This window comes from Carcharodon carcharias, chromosome 5 (genome assembly GCF_017639515.1).
Source record: "Carcharodon carcharias isolate sCarCar2 chromosome 5, sCarCar2.pri, whole genome shotgun sequence".
NCBI classification, from domain to species: Eukaryota; Metazoa; Chordata; class Chondrichthyes; order Lamniformes; family Lamnidae; genus Carcharodon; species Carcharodon carcharias.
In genome coordinates, this window is record NC_054471.1 from 191,485,189 (window position 1) to 191,506,134 (window position 20,946).

The window sequence follows — 20,946 nt, forward strand, 5'->3', positions numbered from 1 at the left end:
CATCCCATTCTCTCAGTTCCTTCGCCTCCGTCGCATCTGTTCCAATGATGCTACCTTCAAAAACAGTTCCTCTGACATGTGCTCCTTCTTCCTTAACCGAGGTTTTCCACCCACGGTCGTTGACAGGGCCCTCAACCGTGTCCGGCCCATCTCCCGCGCATCCTCCCTCACGCCTTCTCCTCCCTCCCAGAAACATGATAGGGTCCCCTTTGTCCTCACTTATCACCCCACCAGCCTCCACATTCAAAGGATCATCCTCCACCATTTCTGCCAACTCCAGCATGATGCCACCACCAAACACATCTTCCCTTGAACCCCCATCGGCATTCCATAGGGATCGTTCCCTCCGGGACACCCGGTCCACTCCTCCATCACCCCCTACTCCTCAACCCCCTCCTATGGCACCACCCCATGCCCACGCAAAAGATGCAACACCTGCCCCTTCACTTCCTCTCTCCTCACCGTCCAAGGGCCCAAACACTCCTTTCAAGTGAAGCAGCATTTCACTTGCATTTCCCCCAACTTAGTCTACTGTATTCATTTCTCCCAATGTGGTCTTCTCTACATTGGAGAGACCAAACGTAAACTGGGCGACCGCTTTGCAGAACACCTGCGGTCTGTCCGCAAGAATGAACCAAACCTCCCTGTCGCTTGCCATTTTAACACTTCACCCTGCTCTCTTGCCCACATGTCTGTCCTTGGCTTGCTGCATTGTTCCAGTGAAGCCCAACGCAAGCTGGAGGAACAACACCTCATCTTCCGACTAGGCACTTTACAGCCTTCCAGACTGAATATTGAATTCAACAACTTTAGATCTTGAGCTCCCTCCTCCATCCCCACCCCCTTTCTGTTTTTTCCCCCTTCCTTTTGTTTTTTCCAATAAGTTATATAGATTTTTCTTTTCCCACCTATTTCCATTATTTTTAAATATTTTTAAATCTTTTATGCTCCCCCGCCCCCACTAGAGCTATTCCTTGAGTGCCCTACCATCCATTCTTAATTAGCACATTCGTTTAGATAATATCACCAACTTCAACACCTATGTGTTCTTTTGTTCTGTTGTCTGTGACATCTTTTGATGATCTGCTTCTATCACTGCTTGTTTGTCCCTACAACCACATCAACCCCCTTCACTTCTCTCTCCCCACCCAATGCCCCCCCACCACCCCCCCCCCCCCCCACCCCTCCACACCTTAAACCAGCTTATATTTCACCCCTTTCTTGGATTCACTCAAGTTCTGTCGAAGGGTCATGAGGACTCGAAACATCAACTCTTTTCTTCTCCGCCGATGCTGCCAGACCTGCTGAGTTTTTCCAGGTAATTCTGTTTTGTTACAGTTTTAAAGTGTTTTGCAAAAGAAGCAAATGCGAGGTGAGAAAAAACTTTTTCACACAGCGAGTAGTTAGGGTTTGGAATGCACTGCCTGGAGGTGGGTTCAACTGAGGCATTCAAGAGGGCATTGGATAATTATTTCAATAGAAACAATGTGCAGGGTTACAGGGAAAAGACAGGAGATTGGCACTAAGTTAAAATGCTCAGAGAACCCGTGCAGACATGAGGGGCTGAATGGTCGTCTTCTACATCATAACAATTCTGTGATTCTGTGAATAACTCAGACAGTGTTGAACCTGTGGTCAAATGTGGCATTGACAATAACTGAAAAGCAACCAGGAAAGTCAAGATTTCAGAGTGCCTTCCAATAGCTTTTTCATAGCAGACTTGGCCCTCTTGGCTAGGCCATTCAATGAGGGATGCCAAGGGGCTGTTTCAATATGCTGGATTCCATTCAGATCCATAAATTACTGAAACTCTGTGCTGGTAAAAGCGGTGTCATTATTTGAAAGGACACGCGGTAGGCCACATATACTGAAACTGCGACATAGCTTCTCGATAGTTGCATTTGACGTTGGCGACTTGACTTCATCTACATCCATCCAATTGGAATATGCATCTATGATTAACAAGAACATGTTACCCAGGACCCAAGAATGTTCCTACGTGATCAATATGTAATTGAACCCAGCCACTCCCACGGATGCAGGAGAGTGGGAACAGGCAACTTCTGTTGTTGCTGACAGGGGAGACAGTGCTTGACCAAGCTTTCAATATCTCCATCAATGTGCAGCCACCATACATAGTTTCGCGCAAGTATTTTCATTTTTGATATGCCTGATGGGCAGGATGGAGTTCTGTCAAGAGCAGCTCTCTGCCTTGTGGTGAAACCATCATTCTTGACCCTGAGAGCAAAATCCTGCCTTGGCAGCTCAATTCTGTCTGGTCTCAATTCTTCAGATACAGGCGAGTTTGGCCATCCTTGTAAGACAAAGTCTCTGACTTTCGATAACGTTGGATCTCTGCTCGTCCAGTTTCTAATTTATCCACACGCACAGCTGAAGCATCTAAGAAATTCGATAATAGCACAACTTCCTGTATGCGGAATACTGTCTGGCAATGGGAGAGGACTGTCCACATGTGTAGGCCAGGATGACACATAAAATTATACTTGTACACAGGTAATGTCAGAGCCCAGAGTTGCATCCATGCTGATGCTATTGGTGGGATGGCCTTGTCCTCTCTGAATAAACCCATTAATAGTTTATGGTCCGACACAATGGTGAAATGGCAACCATGCAGGTACTGATGGAATTTTTTTCCTCCTGAATACCACCAATAAACCTTCACTTTCTAGCTGGGAATAGTCCATCTCGACTGTGGAGAGGGTCCCCGAGACATAGCCTTTCAGACCCATTTTCCATTTTATTGGATAAAGCAACTCCCACCCCATAGAAAGAGGCATTACATGTTAATACCAGCTCTTTCGACTGGTCGGATTGTACCGATAGACATGACGAATGCAACAATTTCTTTGCTTTCATGAAGGCTTCTTCCTGTTGTGACACCCAAGACCAACGGTGGTTCTTTTTAAGTAACAAGTGTAACGGTGCCAACACAATGATAGGTTTGGTAAGAAGTGGTTATGATAGTTGATCATGCCCGGGAAGGGCTTGAGTTCTATTACATTGGATGGTGATGACACATCGTTTATCAGCTGAACTTTATCTTCTACCAGGTGCAGTCCCATGGTATCCACTCTGTGGCCTAGACAAGTCACTTCTGGTGCCTGAAATGTGCACTTTTCTCTCTTTAACTGTACGCCAGCTTCCATGAACCTCCTTAGCAACTCCTCCAGGTTGGCCAAGTGTTCCATCTTGGTTAACCCTGTGATGAGGACGTCATCTAGATATACAATTACTCGTGGGAGTCCTTGCAAAAGGCTGTTCTCTGGAAGATAGCGCACACCAAAAAGACCCCGAAGGGTAGACGGGTGTACTGATAGAGACCTTGTGTGTGTTAATGGTTATGTACTCCTTCAATGTGCTATCCAGCGCTAGTTGCTGATAAGCATGGCTCATATCCAATTTCATATAGGACTTGCCTCCAGCCAGTTTGGCATATAAGTCATCTATCCTTGGGATAGGGTACTTGTCTAGTTTTCTGCCTTATTTTTGGTCAATTGATAGTCTCCACAGATACATATGGTGCAGCCAGGCTTAGCGACTGGAACTATGGGTGCAGCCCATTCTGAGAATTGAACAGGTTGGATAATGCCCGGCTTTTCTAACCAGCACAGCTCCGCATCAACCTTTTCTTTCAATGCGTGAGGCACAGGTCTTGCCTTAAAGGAACGAGGTGTCGCCTGTGGATCCACATGTACCTTGGCCTGCCTGCCTTTTAACTTCCCTAGTTCATCCCAAAAAACCATGTTGTATTTTCTTAGAAGTTCTGCAACTGCATCTGGTTTTTAGGTGAAATATCTCAGACCAGTTGAGTTTGATCTTCTGTAGCCAGTCTTGGTCTATAAGACTGGGTCCTCACATTATATAAGGAGTAAATGTCAGGAGCAGCAGCTTCAGCCATTGTTGTGCCCGTTATTTCTATCATGTTTGTTTGCTGTTTCTCAGACTGCTCCAACTTTGTCTGGCATTGTCTAACCACGTGACCCTTCTTATGACAGTAATGGCATTCTGCCTCTTTGAATTTACAGGTATCTGCCCCGTGGTCACCCCCAGATCTATAGCAGCTTTGTTTTGAAGTAGCTGCTGAAGTGTTTCTGCTAGGCTTTTTACTGTTTCTCACAGCGGACATTGAATTGCGCTTCGATTCTGCAGGTCTGGCCTTTGCCCCGCGCTCAGCGGCAGGTTCCCACCCAACATGAAGTGCGGCTCCATTTTCCATGTGTTGCAAAGCCTGCGAGTCTCTCGCAGCACATCCCACGGCGAGGGAGATTTCTAGGGCGCACTTAAAGTCGGTGTTGACCTCAGTGAGTGAACAGTGCTAAGTGGCATCGTCCTTAATCCACAAACCAGTCAGTCCCACAGCAAATGGTTCAATGTGTCCCCGAAGTCACAGTGTTCTGTTCACTGCTTGAGGTTCATGACATAGGTCGTGATGGACTCCCCCAGGGCCCTAATTCCTGAATTAAATTTCAAAAGCTGCACAACAGAAACAAAAAAGATTCTTAGGGGCTTGACAGGGTAGATGCTGAGAGGTTGTTTCCCCATGTGTTAGAGTCTACGACCAGAGGGCATAATCTCAGAGTAAGCGGGCACCTATTTAAGACAGAATTGAGGAGGAATTTCTTCTCTCAGATGGCAGTGAATCTGTGAAATTCTTTACTTTAATGAAGTTGGGTCATTAAGTATATTCCAGGCCGATATAGACAGATTGTTAATCAGTCAGAGAATCAAGGGTTATGGGGAAAAGGCAGGAAAGTGGAGTTGAGGATTATCTGATCAGCCATGATCTCATTGAATGGTGGAGCAGACTCGATGGGCTGAATGGCCTACTTCTGCTCCTACTTCTTATGGTCTTATAGTCTTATTATTAGGGATGGCTTCGGCTGGAAGTGTATTTTTTCACAAGGCCCATTAATTCATTATAGGACTTGGCATTGGGCACGCTTGGGGCTGTCAGGTTACGAATGAGGTTGGTATGTTTCACTGCCACATACAGTCAAGAGGATCACTTTCTGCTTTTCTTCTGCGGTAATCTCATTTGATACAAAGTAAAATCTGAGGGTGCTCTACATACTGGTTGCAGTCTTCAATAGTCACATCATATAGATCAAATCTGCCAAAGAGTGGCATGACTGGTCAGTAGCATTTTTTAAAATAAATTCGATGTACTCAAATTAACAGGGTGAGGTGCAGAGTCGGGGCTGATTTTACTCTCGTCACCAATTGTGATGACTCGACGGAGCAGGCAGGTTTCATCAAGAAACAGTTAACTTCACTGCAGAGAGATTTACAGGTGCTCTCACGCTCAACCAGGACTCTCATCAGGAAGCCCCACCCCCCTAGATTTCCCACACTCAAAGCTCATTGGTCAGAGCCCCTGCAGAACATCACATGACCCCCGCTGGACAGAAGGGAGGGACTATACCCCCAGTTACCACACAAAGCTAAAGGAGAAATGGCACAACCTCGACAACAGCTTTGAGATATTGGAATTTAGCCATTCATCTGCTCCTCGTCTGAAGTCGCTGTATCATTTACCCACAAATGACAAGGAGCACTGTAAGCCTCATCGTTACTTTGACAGCAAAATCTGGCCAATATATTTGAGTGCTGATTTTTGAAAGAATATGTAATTTGGGAGAATACTCCAGATTGGGGGAAAGAATGTAGGGAAATGTGAGGAGCTCTGGATCCATTTGATCAAACAGAAATTGTTTTGATTCTTCCAGATGAACCTGCTGTTCTGGAAACAGAAGACCTGGACAGAAAAGCTATGCGGCTTGGTGGGGGCTTGGACCCTGACACCATCTCACTGGCGTCTGTCACTGCAGTCACCACCAATGTCTCAAACAAGAGGTAATTTAACTACATATCTTTGTGTCAGATTAAAGATTAATTTAGAGTTGTATTTGTTCCAATTATGATTTACACATACTGCTCTTGTTAAAAGAAGACATGATAGTGAAATGTTCCACAGCCTCACAGCACCAACAGGGTATCACAGGCAGTGCAATGCAGCTATAATCTTCGATCTCCCGATAAATTGCCTACTGCTTGCAAGGCCCAGAAAACCTAAAATCCAATCAGGGCACCTGAAAAGTATTCCAGCCAGTCAGTGCCCACTTAAATTGATGCTGCCTGGGAGCACAGTTGCCAAGTTGGGCTTATCGGCTCCAAGTTGTCTCTTCCCTTTTTTTGCAAACGTGATATTCAAAGTGTTTCCTTCCCCCAAATGCTACAGCCTCATTGCCACGTAACTGTTGTTGTGTCCTGTCGACAAAGGAGCTATCTCTTCTGGCGTTCCAATCTACTTACAGATTCTGGAGAGAGAAAGAGGAGGATGCAAGGCAACCTTATACTTCTATCTGTACATGCAAGGCCAAGGCAGCCATGCTGGAACATAGGCAAAGAAATCTGAATGTGGATAGAGTCGGACCACTTTTCCTGGTCCTCTCTGTGTGGGCTCCCAACAGTCACGGCCCCACTGAGATGGATGACCATGAACGTGGCCTGGTTGCACCCACAGTGCAGCACAGAATTGCTGCCTGACTGCCTCTGACCTGAAGAGTTACAGGCATAAGGCCTGTTCCCCATTTCTTGTGATTCTCCCTGTGCTGTGCAACCACGGGAAGTTAAGGCAGGAGGGCAGGGAACACTGACTCCTTGTTCGCTTCCATTCCTTCCAAGGGGCACAGACCTTGTTCCACCCTTTTGGAGGGAGCCCGAGAAACCTCAGGGCAATGTAAGGGAGACAGGTTCTGAACATTATGAGTCTCTGTTCACTTTTTCGCTCACACTTGTGCCCAGAGAATAGGTGTTCCCAGGGGGGCAAAAAAAAATCAGCCCCCATGATTCCACAATGAGACAGTCTCAAAATGTTGCTGTTTTCTCTGGCCAGAGCAAAAGCATTTCCGGACAGGAGCAGTTTAGTCAGCATCTGTGAAGGCAACAGCTACAGTGAACACTTACGCCTCTGACGTCTTATAAGCAACAACTAGACATTTGCCGCATCATCCAAACTATTGTGCAGAGTTACATCATACAAATTGCCGGTGCCTTTTCTCGTCTGGGGAGCCCCTCATGGAAAACAGACAGCAGCACAAGAGAGAGCCTCAATTCCCAGTGCCTATGGCCCTCACAGTCAGGAATCATTGCCAGTCTACGATTTTGTAGTTGATCTATCAGGTTAATTTTACAGGTTAATGCTTTGTTCGTGGACGTCACCGACAGCTGCTGAGATCATGGTTCCTTATCTCATTAAATACTCCAAAAATCAAGACCTAGAGAAGTGCTTAAAGCTATTTTAAGTTTCGGTGGATCAGACCATCAGGATACTAAAACACAAGTTCAGATGCCTTAAACAGATCAAGGAGAATTGTATATGATAGACTGAGAGCAAGGTGTTAAAAGTCATTTTTGTCTGCTACGCTTTAAACAACTTGATAGAGCCAAGGAGCAAACAGGAGAAGACAGGCAGGAGTAACCAGAGGCAGAAGATTACTCTGCCCAAGATCCTTAAAAATAGTCTGTACAACAAGCCTGATACTCAGCAAGGGTCTTAAGCCCAGCTCCAACAAGTGACATTCTTTCTTAAGTGCCCAAAATGTCAGTAGTGAGACAGCCAGCAAAGTGCAATTTTTGCACAGCTAATGGCAGAGTGGCACACATCGGACAGAAGCTTTTGATTATTGACATTTCATCGTGCTTCTGCTCCTCCCTTAAGAAGGCACATGCCTTTATTAGCCAAGACATAGAATATAAAAGCAGAGAGGTTACGCTGGAACTGTATAAAACACTAGTTAGGACCCAGCTAGAGTAGTGTGTGCAGTTCTGGAATCCACTTTATAGGAAGGATGTGATTGCACTAGAGAGAGTGCAGAGGAGATTTACCAGGATGTTTCCTGGGCTGGAGAGTTTTAGTTATGAGGAGAGATTGGATAGACTGGAGTTATTTTCCCTGGAGCAGAGGAGATTGAAGGGGGACATGATTGAGGTGTATAAAATTATGGGGGGCATAGATAGGGTAGACAGGAAGGAACTTTTCCCTTTGGTGGAGGGATCAATAACCAGGGGGCATAGATTTAAAGTAAGGGGCAGGAGGTTTAGAGGGGATGTGAGGAAGGATTTTTTCACCCAGAGGGTGGTGGGAATCTGGAACTCACTGCCTGAAAGGGTGGTAGAGGCAGATACCCTCATAACATTTAAGAAGTATTTGGATGTGCACTTGCGATGCCATGGCATACAAGACTATGGGCCTAGTGCTGGAAAATGGGGTTAGAATAGTTAGGTACTTGTTTGACCGGTGCAGACTCAATGGGCTAACTGTTTCACGCTGCTACGATGCAGTAGAAACATGAGTGGTATTCACCACTAACAGGATGCTGCCATCAAGCCAAAAATACATTCTGCCTATCACGCAGATAAGTAATGTGGTATATGAATTTCAGTGCCAGTGTGATGCCAGGTATGTAGGCCGTACATCCCAAAGACTGGCAGATTGGCTCATTCCTCAGGGCAATGCCTTGACCAATCAGGGTCAAGCTCCCTGGTTTAAATTTCAAACAATGCTTGGCAATTAACTATCAGTCACCATCAGTGGTGCACTCTCCATGGCAACGCCACTTGCTAACCAATCAGCACCCTCTTCACATACAGTATAAAGACGAAAATCTTAGACAGGTCTTATTTTACGGCAATACTGAAGTACATGTTGGCTTTTTCTTACATGGAAAGAATGTTTGGGACTTTAAACAATGGTGCTGCAAAAGGCAACTGGGAAGGTGTTTTATCTGGTACAGTTGCCTGGAAAAATGCAAGAGGAAAAAAAACTATAAGTGGGGTCTTTGAGGAGTAAACAGGGGTACCTCAGAATGAATTAGCCCCCAGAAAGTGGGGAGGGCAGGAAAGAGGAGTATGTTGATGGTGGAAATGGCACCAGGTGATCTGACAGATGTGGAAGATCGAAGATAAAGATAAAAGGGAAACTGTCACTGGCCTGAGAAGAGGGCGAGGGGATAAGAGTGGCAGCTATGGAAATGGGGCAGATGTGATTAAGGAGCCTATCCTCTGTAAGGAAGAGAATATCTTGAGGGAAAAGGACATTTCTGAACAGTGGTAAAGAATGTAGTGTTTCCACAGCAGATACCATGGCGATGGAGAAACCAAGAGAAAGAGGTGAAGGATTTCCCAGCAGAGAGCAGGAAAAATAAATCCAAGTAGCTTAGGTGCTTGTAGATCTGTGTGGAAAGCCTACAGGGAGAAAAGTCCAGGAAAAGGGGGAAAGAGTTAAAGGTGTGCCACGTGAAGTTGAATGATGGGTGAAAATGGAAATATTTATCAATAAAATTACCCAGATTGGCATAAAAAGAGGAAACAGCATCAACACAATAATGAATATAATTGAGAAAGAGTTCAATGAGAAGGTCTGAACCAAATTGAGCACGGAATGTTTGACATTTTCTGCACTTGACTGTCATACCTGGAGCCCATATGACCTTTTACCTAGTCAAAGAGCCTGGAGTTAAGAGAACTGCCTGAGAGCGTGGTGCAGGCAGATTCAATCGGGGCTTTCCAAAGGGAATTGGATAAGTACCTGAAAAGGGCCTTTGCAGGGCTACGTGGAAAGGTGAAGGATTGGAAGTATTGTAACTATCTGATTCTTGATTCTAAGTAGTTAAGGGTGGGAAGAAACATAGTTAAACAGAGGAGAGTTGTGGAAAATCCTATGCCCTTACAATCAATTCCACATGTCAATCAGTAGTGAAGTGGCATCATTGAAACAATTCACATCCCAGCTTCCTATCAAAGAAATGCTACAATATGCAAATGAAGAAATAGTTGATCCCAGTTGAACTTGTAGAGAACCACTTTGAATTTTACTGAAAATCACACCAACGAGCCTTATTATGCTTCATCTCATTATGAAGATTCATTTATTTTGCATTTATTCACAGGTCAAAGCCTGATATCAAAATGGAGCCCAGCGCAGGCAGACCTCAGGATTACCAAGTAAGTTACAGAGGATTTCTTTACAAGGCTAAAACATTGAACTGGTTGTGACTGGTTGGAAGGTGTATAAACATGAATTCCTTTCAGTTAAACTAGAGAAAATAGATAATTTAAACCCATTCTATCATAAATGAACTTTCTGCAAGAAATTTAGAATCCAGCCAAATCCAGACCTGGCGAATATTTGGAATTTTTTCTGAAAAGTGCTCTGGCCGAACATTTCTCTGTTCTCATGCAGATTATTAGACAATTATGTGTTATGTAATTGGGTCCGCTTATTGTGAAATGTGGTCTCACCTGATTTAATGTATCTGTCAATCATGTCAAAACATCTCTCCTTACCTCAGCAATAATCTATGACCTGTACTTATTTTTAATAAGTGCATAAGGTTCTACTTGCATTGTTCAGAACAAACTCCAACTTTTTCCAGAGGAGAATGTTGACCTGAGATGTAAGTCTCCTACTGAAGGATCAATTATAGTGAAACATGATAAATAAGTTATCACTTCCAGTAAAACCAATCTCAAACTTCCTTAAAAACTTCACCCTACTATTGAATTGATGGGACTCCTACAATTGCAGTCTACTAACTGAAGAGGTAGGTGGCCTTTTTGTCAAACCAGTGACTACATGGTTGGGAAATTTATGTCCTCATCGTGGTCTTACTCCAGTTTTCTTGTCCTTAATCAGTATCCCTCCGATCTGAGCGTTATGGATTTCACTGTTTGCCATTCCTGTGCATTTACCAAAGGAGAGAGTGATCATTCAATTATAGTTTTAATTGTCATTTTCCGTCTAGCCTCTTTCGTCGTGTGGTTACATGGATTTTCACAGCTTTATTTAGTTGTAAGGTTGAGGATTTCTTGAACATCATTAGTCGCAACTGACAGTGGGTACAGCGACAACAAGGCAAGATAGGCATTTTTAGTTCTCCTCATTCTTGGAACAAAACATTCTGAAATCCTGAGGCAGTGCTTCTGTCAGTATGACTAATATCTTGTACAAATTATCATACTTGAAGCTGACAGATGCAAATTTGCAGATGATGAAATAGAGAAAGCTCTGGAAGCCAAGGCTACTGATAACTGTAAAACATTGCACATTGGTTAAAATAATCTTCAACAAAAGTACAAAATAAGTGATAAAATATTGGTGAATTGAGGCTCACAAAGTTACTTGGGAGTAATGCTTTACACAATGTGGTGAGGCAATTAAAAAACAATCATAAAATGTTATGATACATAACGTGAATGGTGAAATAGTTTTCATTTCTCAAGCTATGGGTATTATTGGCAAGGCAACATTAATTTCTTCACCCGTAGCTGTATTAAAAAGATATGACTTTCTTCTTAAGCCAGTTATGCTGTCCAGTGAAATGGTTAGAGCATATTTGGACAACTATATGTCGTTCTGTTTGCTTTAGTTCAAAGGAGGTGTACAAGCAATGATGAAGAGAAGAGAAAGGAGAATAATTCCAAGTGAAATGCAGGAAGGTGCAGAAGGTGCTGAGCACCAGGAAAGGTTATAAAGGATCAGTTCCTACATCCCAGAAGGAAGGTGTTTGAGGAGGAACCTAATAAATTACATAAAATATTAAATAGCCTAGATCAAATAAATCAATGGTATTGATTTAAAATAAGGCAGACTAGTAGACCCAGAGGTCAGAAGCATACACTAGTCTAAAGGATATTAAAATCAGATACTGTAAAAAAGCTTATGCAGGGTACTATGGTACATAGCAATGAGAGATGCCAGAGGTATGAGCTTCATTGTGGTCTGGACATATGACCTTATGTATTGGATAATCTTGGGAAACAAACATTTGATAACATTTAATTAAAAACTTGTTAGTAAATGGATGTTTTAGCTGGAAACAAAATACCACCCTAACCCCTCACCCACTTACCTGCACCTTACCCCCTCACCCACCCACCTGCCATTCTACCCACTCACCCACCCACCTGCCACCCTACCCTATCACCCACCTACCTGCCACCTTACCCTATCACCCACCTACCTGCCACCCTGCCCTATCACCCACCTACCTGCCACCCTACCCTATCATCCATGTACCTGCACCCCCTCACCCACCCACCTGCCACCCTACCCCCTCACCCAATTACCTGCCACTCTACACTCTCACCTACCCACCTGCCACCCTACTCCCTCACCCACTGAGTAGCTACATGGGTGCCACATGTATACGGGGAGTGATGTAGGTATTTGTGGTTTGAATGATGTATCTTTGCTGTATCACCTATTTAAAGTGAAATGTACATTTTTATTTGAAGCATCACTTGCCTGTTAATTCATATTTAATTCATGTTAGTTCTGATTCATGTTAAAGTAAAAGTTACAAAAGTCTTGTTGGTAATTTCTTCATTTGGGGGGTCATTCAGTAATTTGGTTTCTCTATGGGGACTGTAGCAAAAAATATAAAAATAGACAGTAAAAGCTTCTACAAGTATATAAAAAGGAAAGGAGCAGCTGAAATGAACATTGGTCCCTAATAGGGTGAGACTAGGGAATTAAAAGTGGGAAGCAAGGAAATGGAAGACACCTTGAATAAGTAATTTGTGTCTGTCTTCATGGTAGAAGATACAAAAAGCATCTCAAGAATAGGAGAAAAGCGGGGGGCAAAAGGGAGAGAGGAATTAAAAATAATCACAATCACTAGAGAAAATGTATGAGGAAAACTAATGGGACTAAAGGCAGACAAGTCCCCAGGGCCCGATGGCCTGCACCCAAGGGTCTTAAAAGAAGTGGCTGTATTGAGATAATGGATGTATTGGTTTTATTCTTCCAAAATTCCCTGGATTCTGGAAAGATCCCAGTGATTTGGAAAGCCAAAAATGTACCATCTCTGTTCAAGAAAGCAGGGTGCCAGAAAGCAGGAAACTATAGGCTAGTTAGTCTAGCATCTGTCATTGGGAAAATGCTAGAATCCATTATTAGAGAGGTGATAGTAGGGCATTTGGAAAATCATGATAGAACCAGGCAAAGTCGACATGGTTTTGTGAAAGAGAAATAGTGTTTGACAAATTTATTTGAGTTCTTTGAGGAAGTAACAAGCAAGGTGGAGAAAGGGGAGCCAGTAGATGTAGTGTATTTGGATTTCCAAAAGTCATTCAAGGTGCCACATAAAAGGTTACTCCACACAATAAGATGTCATGATGTTGGGGCGATGTATTAGCATGGATACACGATTGGCTAACTAACAGGAAACATAAATTTGGGATAAATGGTCATTTTCAGGTTGGCAAACTGAAACTAGCTACAGGGATTAGTGCTGGAGCCTTAATTATTTGCGATCTATATTAATGACTCAGATGAAGATCTGAGTGTATTGTAGTCAAACTTGCTGATGACACAAAGATAGATAGGAAAGCAAGTTGTGAAGAGGATAAAAAGAGCCAGCAAAAGGATATAGAAATGTTAAGTAAGAACATTGGCAGATGGATTATAATGTGGGATAATTTGGGGTTGTCCATCTTGGCAGGAAGAATAGAAAAACAGAATGTTATTTAAATGGAGAGAGACTGCAGAATGCTGCAGTACAGAGGGATCTTGGCCTCCATGAATCACAAAGCATTAGCAATGAGGATGGAATATAAAAGTAGGGAAGTCTTGCGTTAACTCTACAGGATATTGAAGGGACCCCATTTTGGGGTATTGTGTACAGTGTTGGTTTCCCACTTAAGGAGAGATATAGGACTGGATTTTATGGCCCTCCGGTGTGTGTTTGAAGGCTGGGGGCTCATAAAATGCAGCACATGGCCTACTGATACCTTCTTGCCCGCTCTGCCCTGCCGCTCATTTTACAAGGGGAGGTGGAAGGGTCGGGTGGCCTGCCAACCCTTGGGCCAATTAAGGCTCTTAAGTGGCCAACTAGTGGCTTCTTAAGTGCCTCATCCTGCCAGCCAGGCCCCACCAATGCCCAGGACTTACCTGAAGTCCCGCCTGCATTCGTTCCTCTTCACCCGGGACTTCCTGTACCCCTCGCAGTGACCACCACTTGAACCTGGCACTGCTGGGACCAAATAACTGCCAGCCAATCGTTTTTGGCCAGCAGCTATCTAAGGAGGGACTTCCTCCCCAGATGGGGGCGGAAGTCTTGCCGTGAGCCAATTGATGCCCCGCTGAGTAGGGGCATACAACATTTTTGTATGTGGGTCATTAATCTTTGGAATTCTCTTCCACACAGAGCAGTGGAGGCTGGGGCATTGAATATATTCAAGGTTGAGTTAGATCAATTTTTGAGGGTAAGGGGGGACAGGCAGGAAAGCGTAGTTAAGGTCACAATCACACCAGCCATGATCTGAAAGAGTGGTGGAGCAAGCTCAGTGGGCCAAATAGCCCACTCCTGCTCCTATTTCTCATGATCTTATGATCTCATCATCAAATAAATACTTTCAAAAGCTTCTATTTCAATAAACCTGCCATCAAGATATCCTTTATGAATTATGGTCAGTGGCCTTGGCTTATTGGAAAACAAGTCATGCAGCACTGCAGCAAGTGGGTTTTGATGCCAAGATTTTCTGAGTCTCAGTTGAACCAGATGGGAGGAGCGATTGGAGAGTCTAGTCATTTACTTAGAAAAACATTGGAGAGAACGTCAACCTAGGGGCTGAGTGCTGCAGCAGGCTGAAGCATTGGAGATGATTTTTAATTAATTACTGCCCTTCTTTTGGAAGGCAACAAGATACTAGGGATACAAAAATCAGTTCTACCATGTTTGCACTTACTTAAGGCCCTGTTCAATCTTCAGGTCAGTTGGGTGTCTGATGCTCCAGCCAAGAGCATGCAAGCAACTCATGAGCATCTGCAGATCGGGGCATTGAAGGATTCATGACATTTTTGACCTCTGGTCCGTGCAGGGCTTTGTTACTTCGGATGTAGCAACCTTCACAGCTGCTCCAGGTTTCACCTGAGTCACTGGAGCAGTGGCATGATGTACTTTGCATGGCATGGGCAGAGATCCTGCCTTTCTCCCAGAGTCAGTGAAAACTCAACATATCTGGTCTTTTCCAATTCCCAGCGGTCTCTCTTCTCCCAAAGTAACAGCTGGAGACTGGCAGCACAGCTGAGGAACTTGGGCCCCAGTATGCTCTGCGATAACATTAATAAAGACCTCCCTACAATCCTGGGTAGAGGAAGTTTTATAGTGCAGGATACACATAATAGAATATGGAAGAATATTTTACAATTTGGAAACAAAATAGAAAATATCATCTGACAACTGTACAAGATCATTTTGATGTCATTTTAGACATATATGTTTTCAACCACATGCAGAATTAATCCTGTACTTCTACAGCAGTTTGCCTAATGATCACATGAAGTAACATGAGGTGCATGAGCTGATTTTCTTCTATATTTCTTTCCACTCAAGGTGAGTATCACAATCATTGAAGCAAGACAGCTAGTGGGATTGAACATGGACCCAGTTGTTTGTGCTGAAATTGGAGATGACAAGAAATATACAAGTATGAAGGAATCAACCAACTGCCCCTACTACAATGAGGTGAAGTATTTATGCACTTGTTATCCCCTTCCTCAGTCACATACCCTCAGAAATCGCTTCATTCAAGCTAATCACTAACTGTTGCCTCTTCCAGGAACTTGATTCCAAGTCGATCTCTCTACTAAAGAAATAAATTTCCATTAAGTATTTGGTAAAGCTAAGGCATGATATTATGAAAAGAATTACAGATGATGATTTATTCCTTCCGAAAGAAAAATGTGATTTGAGGTACAATTTCAAGGGAATAGTATCTCTTTAAAAGTTTCACTTTTTACGTGGACATTTCACATGAAAAAGTTTCAAGGTCTGACAAAATACTTCAAACAATTCCCTTTGGCAAATAAAACCAGTGCCTGCTGCTTCTATCACTGGAATATAATAACGATCATCAGTGCATTCAACTGATAAAGATCACATATGCCAAATAAAAATTAAAGGCATTACTATTTACATTATTCATTCTCTTATTGTACCCTTTCACTGGTCTATCTAGAAATAAAAAATAAATGATTCCCTGACCTGGATCTTCCAATCACTGTTATTTTAATGTTAATGATAACCTATTAACAATAAATGGCTAAAACTGTCGTTAAAATAATGCTTGTCAGAAAATCTGGGCTATTTTCTAAGTTAATTGATTGTATTCCAGAGGTACTTAAAATTTTATTGGAAAGTACACTTATTTTTGGATGAGATTAATCTGGAATAGACTTTTAGGAGGTGTTAACTCAGTAAATATATTGCAGTTTAACAATTTTTGCTAATTTTCGATGATTCCGTTTCTCACATCGAACCTAAATATTGCGGCTTTGACATCATTGGCGTTTAATGTCCCTTGATGCACCTTTATGCAGATAATACAGAATAGATAATACCTTCTGGATGTTCAGTGAATGCTAATTGGAGTTATTAAAATATCTGTTTTCCATTTTTTGTCTCCAGTACTTCGTCTTTGATTTTCATGTATCTCCGGATGTCATGTTTGATAAAATAGTCAAGCTCTCGGTGAGAACATTTACATATTCGTATTTAACAGTGATGCATGTTCTGAAAAAAATTTGATTTAAAAAAATTAAGACATTGAGATGAAAGAATAGAAAGAAAATATTTTTAAAAGCTACACCTAATAAAACATAGAATAATAAATCCTCAATAAAACGCAAGTATCGAGACAATTATACATAAAATATATTCCCACAAAATGTTCTTTCTTGGCTCTAGGTTTCCTGTGCATTGTTCCACTTCAGATTTAATTATTGCTGCAGTCTAAAGAGCTATTGTGCAAGTGCATTACAACAATTCCCTGCATAGCGAGTTAACTGATAATCCTAGCTATGTCCTTAAGAGAAGGTGGTAGGTGGAAGTCAATCACTTCGTGACAAAGAGGAAGGAAGAAGCTGCTCTGACAGGGGATGGGAAAAGGTCATGGGTTGTGGGGGCATCCATGAGCGTGGAGAAAATCAAAGATAAATTAGAAACAAGAAGAGTAAAAAAGCAGATGAGCATAACTTAATGTAAACCATAGATGTTGTAATACGTTTGGATCATATTGAACTGTTTTCCTATCGGTGCATTCTTTCATGCACGTAGAAAGAAAAATTTGCATTTATATAGCGCTTTACACAACCTCTGGACATCTCAAAGCACTTTACAATCAATGGAGTACTTTTTAAGTGTAGTCACGTTAGTAACATAGGAAATGCAGCAGCCAATCAGCACACAGCAAGCTCCCACAAACAGCAATGTGGTAATGATCTTAAAAGCTGTTTTTGTGATTTTGAAAGAAGGATAAATATGGGCCAGGATATAAGAGACAAATCCTCTTCTCTTTGAAATAGCACCATGAGACCTTTTACATCCATTTGATAGGGCAGACAGGGCTTTGATTGGTTGTCTCATCTGAAGGATGGCATATTGACCTTGCTCTTGAAATTATGAGGGAGGTTTAATTCCTGCTAGAACAAAGAAAATCCATCAAAATGATTTACCTCTATTCTATTGCAGGTAATCCATTCCAAAAACCTCCTGCGTAGTGGGACATTGGTGGGCATGTTCAAGCTTGATATAGGAACTATCTACTCACAGCCAGGTAATCACTTAGAATTACATTGAATCTGGGTGCAGTCATCAGCCCAACTGGTCTCCATTTGAGTTTATACTCCAAGCAAGTTCCACCCACCAGCCCCACATTCTTCCATTCCAAGAGCACTGGACCTGATTCTCGTCCTCCCCACGCCCGCACTGGTAGCGCTCAGCGCTATCACTCGCGATCCACACTGGGTGGGCCTTAATTGGCCTGCCCATGGAAAATTGGGGTGCAGAGCCAAACACGGGCGGCATTCAGCTCCGTGACCACACTCGCCCACTCCTGCCAAGTCCACCTGACCAATGTAAAATCCTGGCTGTATCTCCCACAGTAAATCCCGGAGTTTTGCTATGAATATCATGTTTCAATTCCTGACTACTCCGATTCTTCTCTACCTTCCCCTCTAAGTTTGGAAACACCAGACCTAACCTTGTTTGAAGGCGACACTTCATCAGTAATTCAGATGGCATTGAACCCATAGTTGCATCAGGAGTCATACGATAATTGAGAAGAAAATGTGAAAGCCAAGTTTCTAAAGTATCTTCGGATAACCTCTTCATTCCAGATTTGAAAGTTTGCACTGCTCTTTCAGCTAACCCATTGGAAGCGGGATGATATGGGGCTGTTTTAATATGTTTAATCCCATTTAAACTCACGAACCTCTGAAATTCCGTACTAGTGAAGACAGTAATATTATTCGAAACAATGGGCAGAATTGTCCCACGTTTGCCTGAAGTGCAGTAGCAGGCAGCTGTTCACACCGTATCGCCCCCAAACCCATCACATTATTTATGTATTCCTGGGAAACACACCATTTCCATGGCAACCTGGCTATCATTCACCTGCCCGCCATCACCTCGCTACCTCATCACGCCGGGCGCCATATTTAAAGTGCAGCCGTGCGCACACGTCCCAGTGCTTCCAGGCCACGACTACTGCAGGGAAGGTGTCCATGAAAGGCAACAGGACTGCAGTCCCCAGGTTTAAGGACACATCACTGGAACGCCTTTCGGATGGGGTGGAGGCCCATCACGATGTCTTCTACCCCCCCCTCTGACTGCAGGATGGGCAGCGGCTCGACCAAACAGGCTTGGGAGGTGGTAGCAGCGGTGGTCAGCGCCAATGCCACGCAAAAGAGGACAGCCACCTAGTGCCACTACAGGGTGAATGGTCTCATCTGTTCCACCAGGGTAAGTCACTCTTCTCATCACTCTCAACTCACCCACTCACAAACCCTTCAAACCCTACAGGCATCTCACACCTCAAGGGACAACACCACTAACTCTCACACACACCCTCACATGTCCACCAGGCTCATACCCTCTTGAGCTCACGTCCTCATCCTGTCCATGGCTCCGCTCACCACACAAACATTCTACACAGTGCCATGCTTCCTGCTCACACACTCTCCATCCATTCCTGTGCACGAGAAGCCTGCCCACATCAACAGGCGGGTGGCAGAGTTGCCCACATTAGGCCCCTCACTCACTTTGAGGAGTGTGCCATCGCACTGACTGGTGAGGGCATGGACCATGCCTGCGGTGACAGCGAGGTCAGCGGTGAACACCCTCGTGAGGATCCTGCACCACATCATCCCTCTCTCAACACAACTGTGAGTGTTCTGTCTCCTGTTTTTGACTCTGCTGCCATGCACTAATTATCTCCACTTTGGTTCACGGGGAGATCTGCCAAGGGACTGGCATTGTCAGCCAGCCAGACCCTCAGCTCCGTCCATGAAACGGGTAACTTTTGTTATTGCTGACAATGGAGACAGTGCTTGACCATGCATTCAATATCTCTGTCTATGCCTGGCCATCAGACATAGCTTCGCACAAGCATTTTCATCTTCGATATGCCTGGATGCGCTCTGTGAAGCTCTGTCAAGAGTGGTTCTCTTCCTTGTGAAGAGACAATGGCTCTTGATCTCCACGACAAATTCCATCTTGACAACTTAACTCTGTTTCGCAGGCATAGAATTGTCTTATCTCTTCAGACACTGGTGAATTCGAGCATCCTTGCAATGCCTTGGTCTCAGACCTTTGACAAAATTGGATCCCTATTTGTCTACTTCCTTATTTGCTTCGCACAGGTCGGCAAAGAGTCCAAGAAATTCAACAGAAGCACAACTTTTTGTGGCACTGGAGCATGTACAATGCTATCTGTAATGGAAGATGATTGAGTGCGCCTGCATTTTTGATATGCACACCAGGACAGTCCATGAAGATATACTCAAATGGCAATAAAATCAAAGTCCAACAATGAATTCTTGCTGAGGCTATTGGCAGAATGGCCACTGAATAAACCCATTAATGGTTTATGGTCCGACACTATGGTGAAATGTCATCCATACAGATGCTGATGGAATTTCTTCATTCCAAATATTACTGGTAAACTTTCCATTTCAAGTTGTGAATAGCTCTTCTCGGCCTCAGAGAGCGTTCTGGAGACGTAGCCTATTGGTCTTTCTTATTTGATTTCTATAATTTCTTCTGTTTGTCCTTCATTTTGATTTCACAGTCGGCCAAATTTCTCTGCGGTGAAATCTTAACTTGGTTCAGTTCGATGGTTGAGCTACCCATGGCTTCGTTACTCACTTGCATCCTGGAAAGTTCCATGACTTTTCCTGCTAAAGCCTCTTTTGTTTCACTCAGCTGATTCTTCAGCTCTTCTGTCTCCTTCTTGTATCTTTTGGCTTCCTCCTGGAACCTTGAACATTGTTGAGTCTTTTCTGCCAACTGTTTGTTCAGTTTGTTCAAAGTGGCACCATATTTGTTTTGTTTCCTTTCATGATTTTCCAACGGAACCATTTCTGACCTGAGGGATCCTTGCATCCTGTGAAGGTCCTTCGATTCTCCTAACTTATTCCAAAATACACTGTCATATTCCCGTAGCAACTCAGGAATTCTTCCTGTTCTCACTTGAAATATTTCTGACCAGTTGAGCTTAATTTTTTTGTAACCAATCCACGGCCCAGAAGATTATATCCTTCACCTGTTACAATGATCACTGGAAGCTGGGCTGTCTGTTGCCTACAGGGCACAGGTGTTGTGGTGATGCCCTTTACCTGTATTGACTCTTCAGTGTATGTCTTCACTCGAACCATGTTTTGCTCTAGATTCAGTGGCTGGGTACCTTCATTTAGGTATTTAAATGTATGTTCTCCCACCAAGGTGATCGAGGCTCCCGTGTCTACCTCCATGACTAGAGGCTTCCCATTCATTTGAAGGGTGACGGTTATTGGTTCAGTTTTTACTGCTTTGACATTGTATAGGGAGTAGATATCAGTATCAGCAGCTCCTGGTTCTGTTA

The 20,946-nt window shown here is 43.4% G+C and overlaps 1 protein-coding gene across 2 annotated transcripts in view; it reads left to right on the forward strand.

The window, feature by feature from the left end:
* otofa (otoferlin a) overlaps nucleotides 1–20,946 on the forward strand; it is a 480,240-nt gene that overhangs the window by 287,361 nt on the left and 171,933 nt on the right. For both annotated transcript variants that reach the window (XM_041188008.1, XM_041188007.1), the window contains exons 8-12: nucleotides 5,727–5,874; nucleotides 9,972–10,026; nucleotides 15,420–15,551; nucleotides 16,494–16,556; nucleotides 17,556–17,640. In XM_041188008.1, the coding sequence (XP_041043942.1) occupies nucleotides 5,727–5,874; nucleotides 9,972–10,026; nucleotides 15,420–15,551; nucleotides 16,494–16,556; nucleotides 17,556–17,640 (483 nt within the window). The remainder of the gene's footprint in view (nucleotides 1–5,726; nucleotides 5,875–9,971; nucleotides 10,027–15,419; nucleotides 15,552–16,493; nucleotides 16,557–17,555; nucleotides 17,641–20,946) is intronic.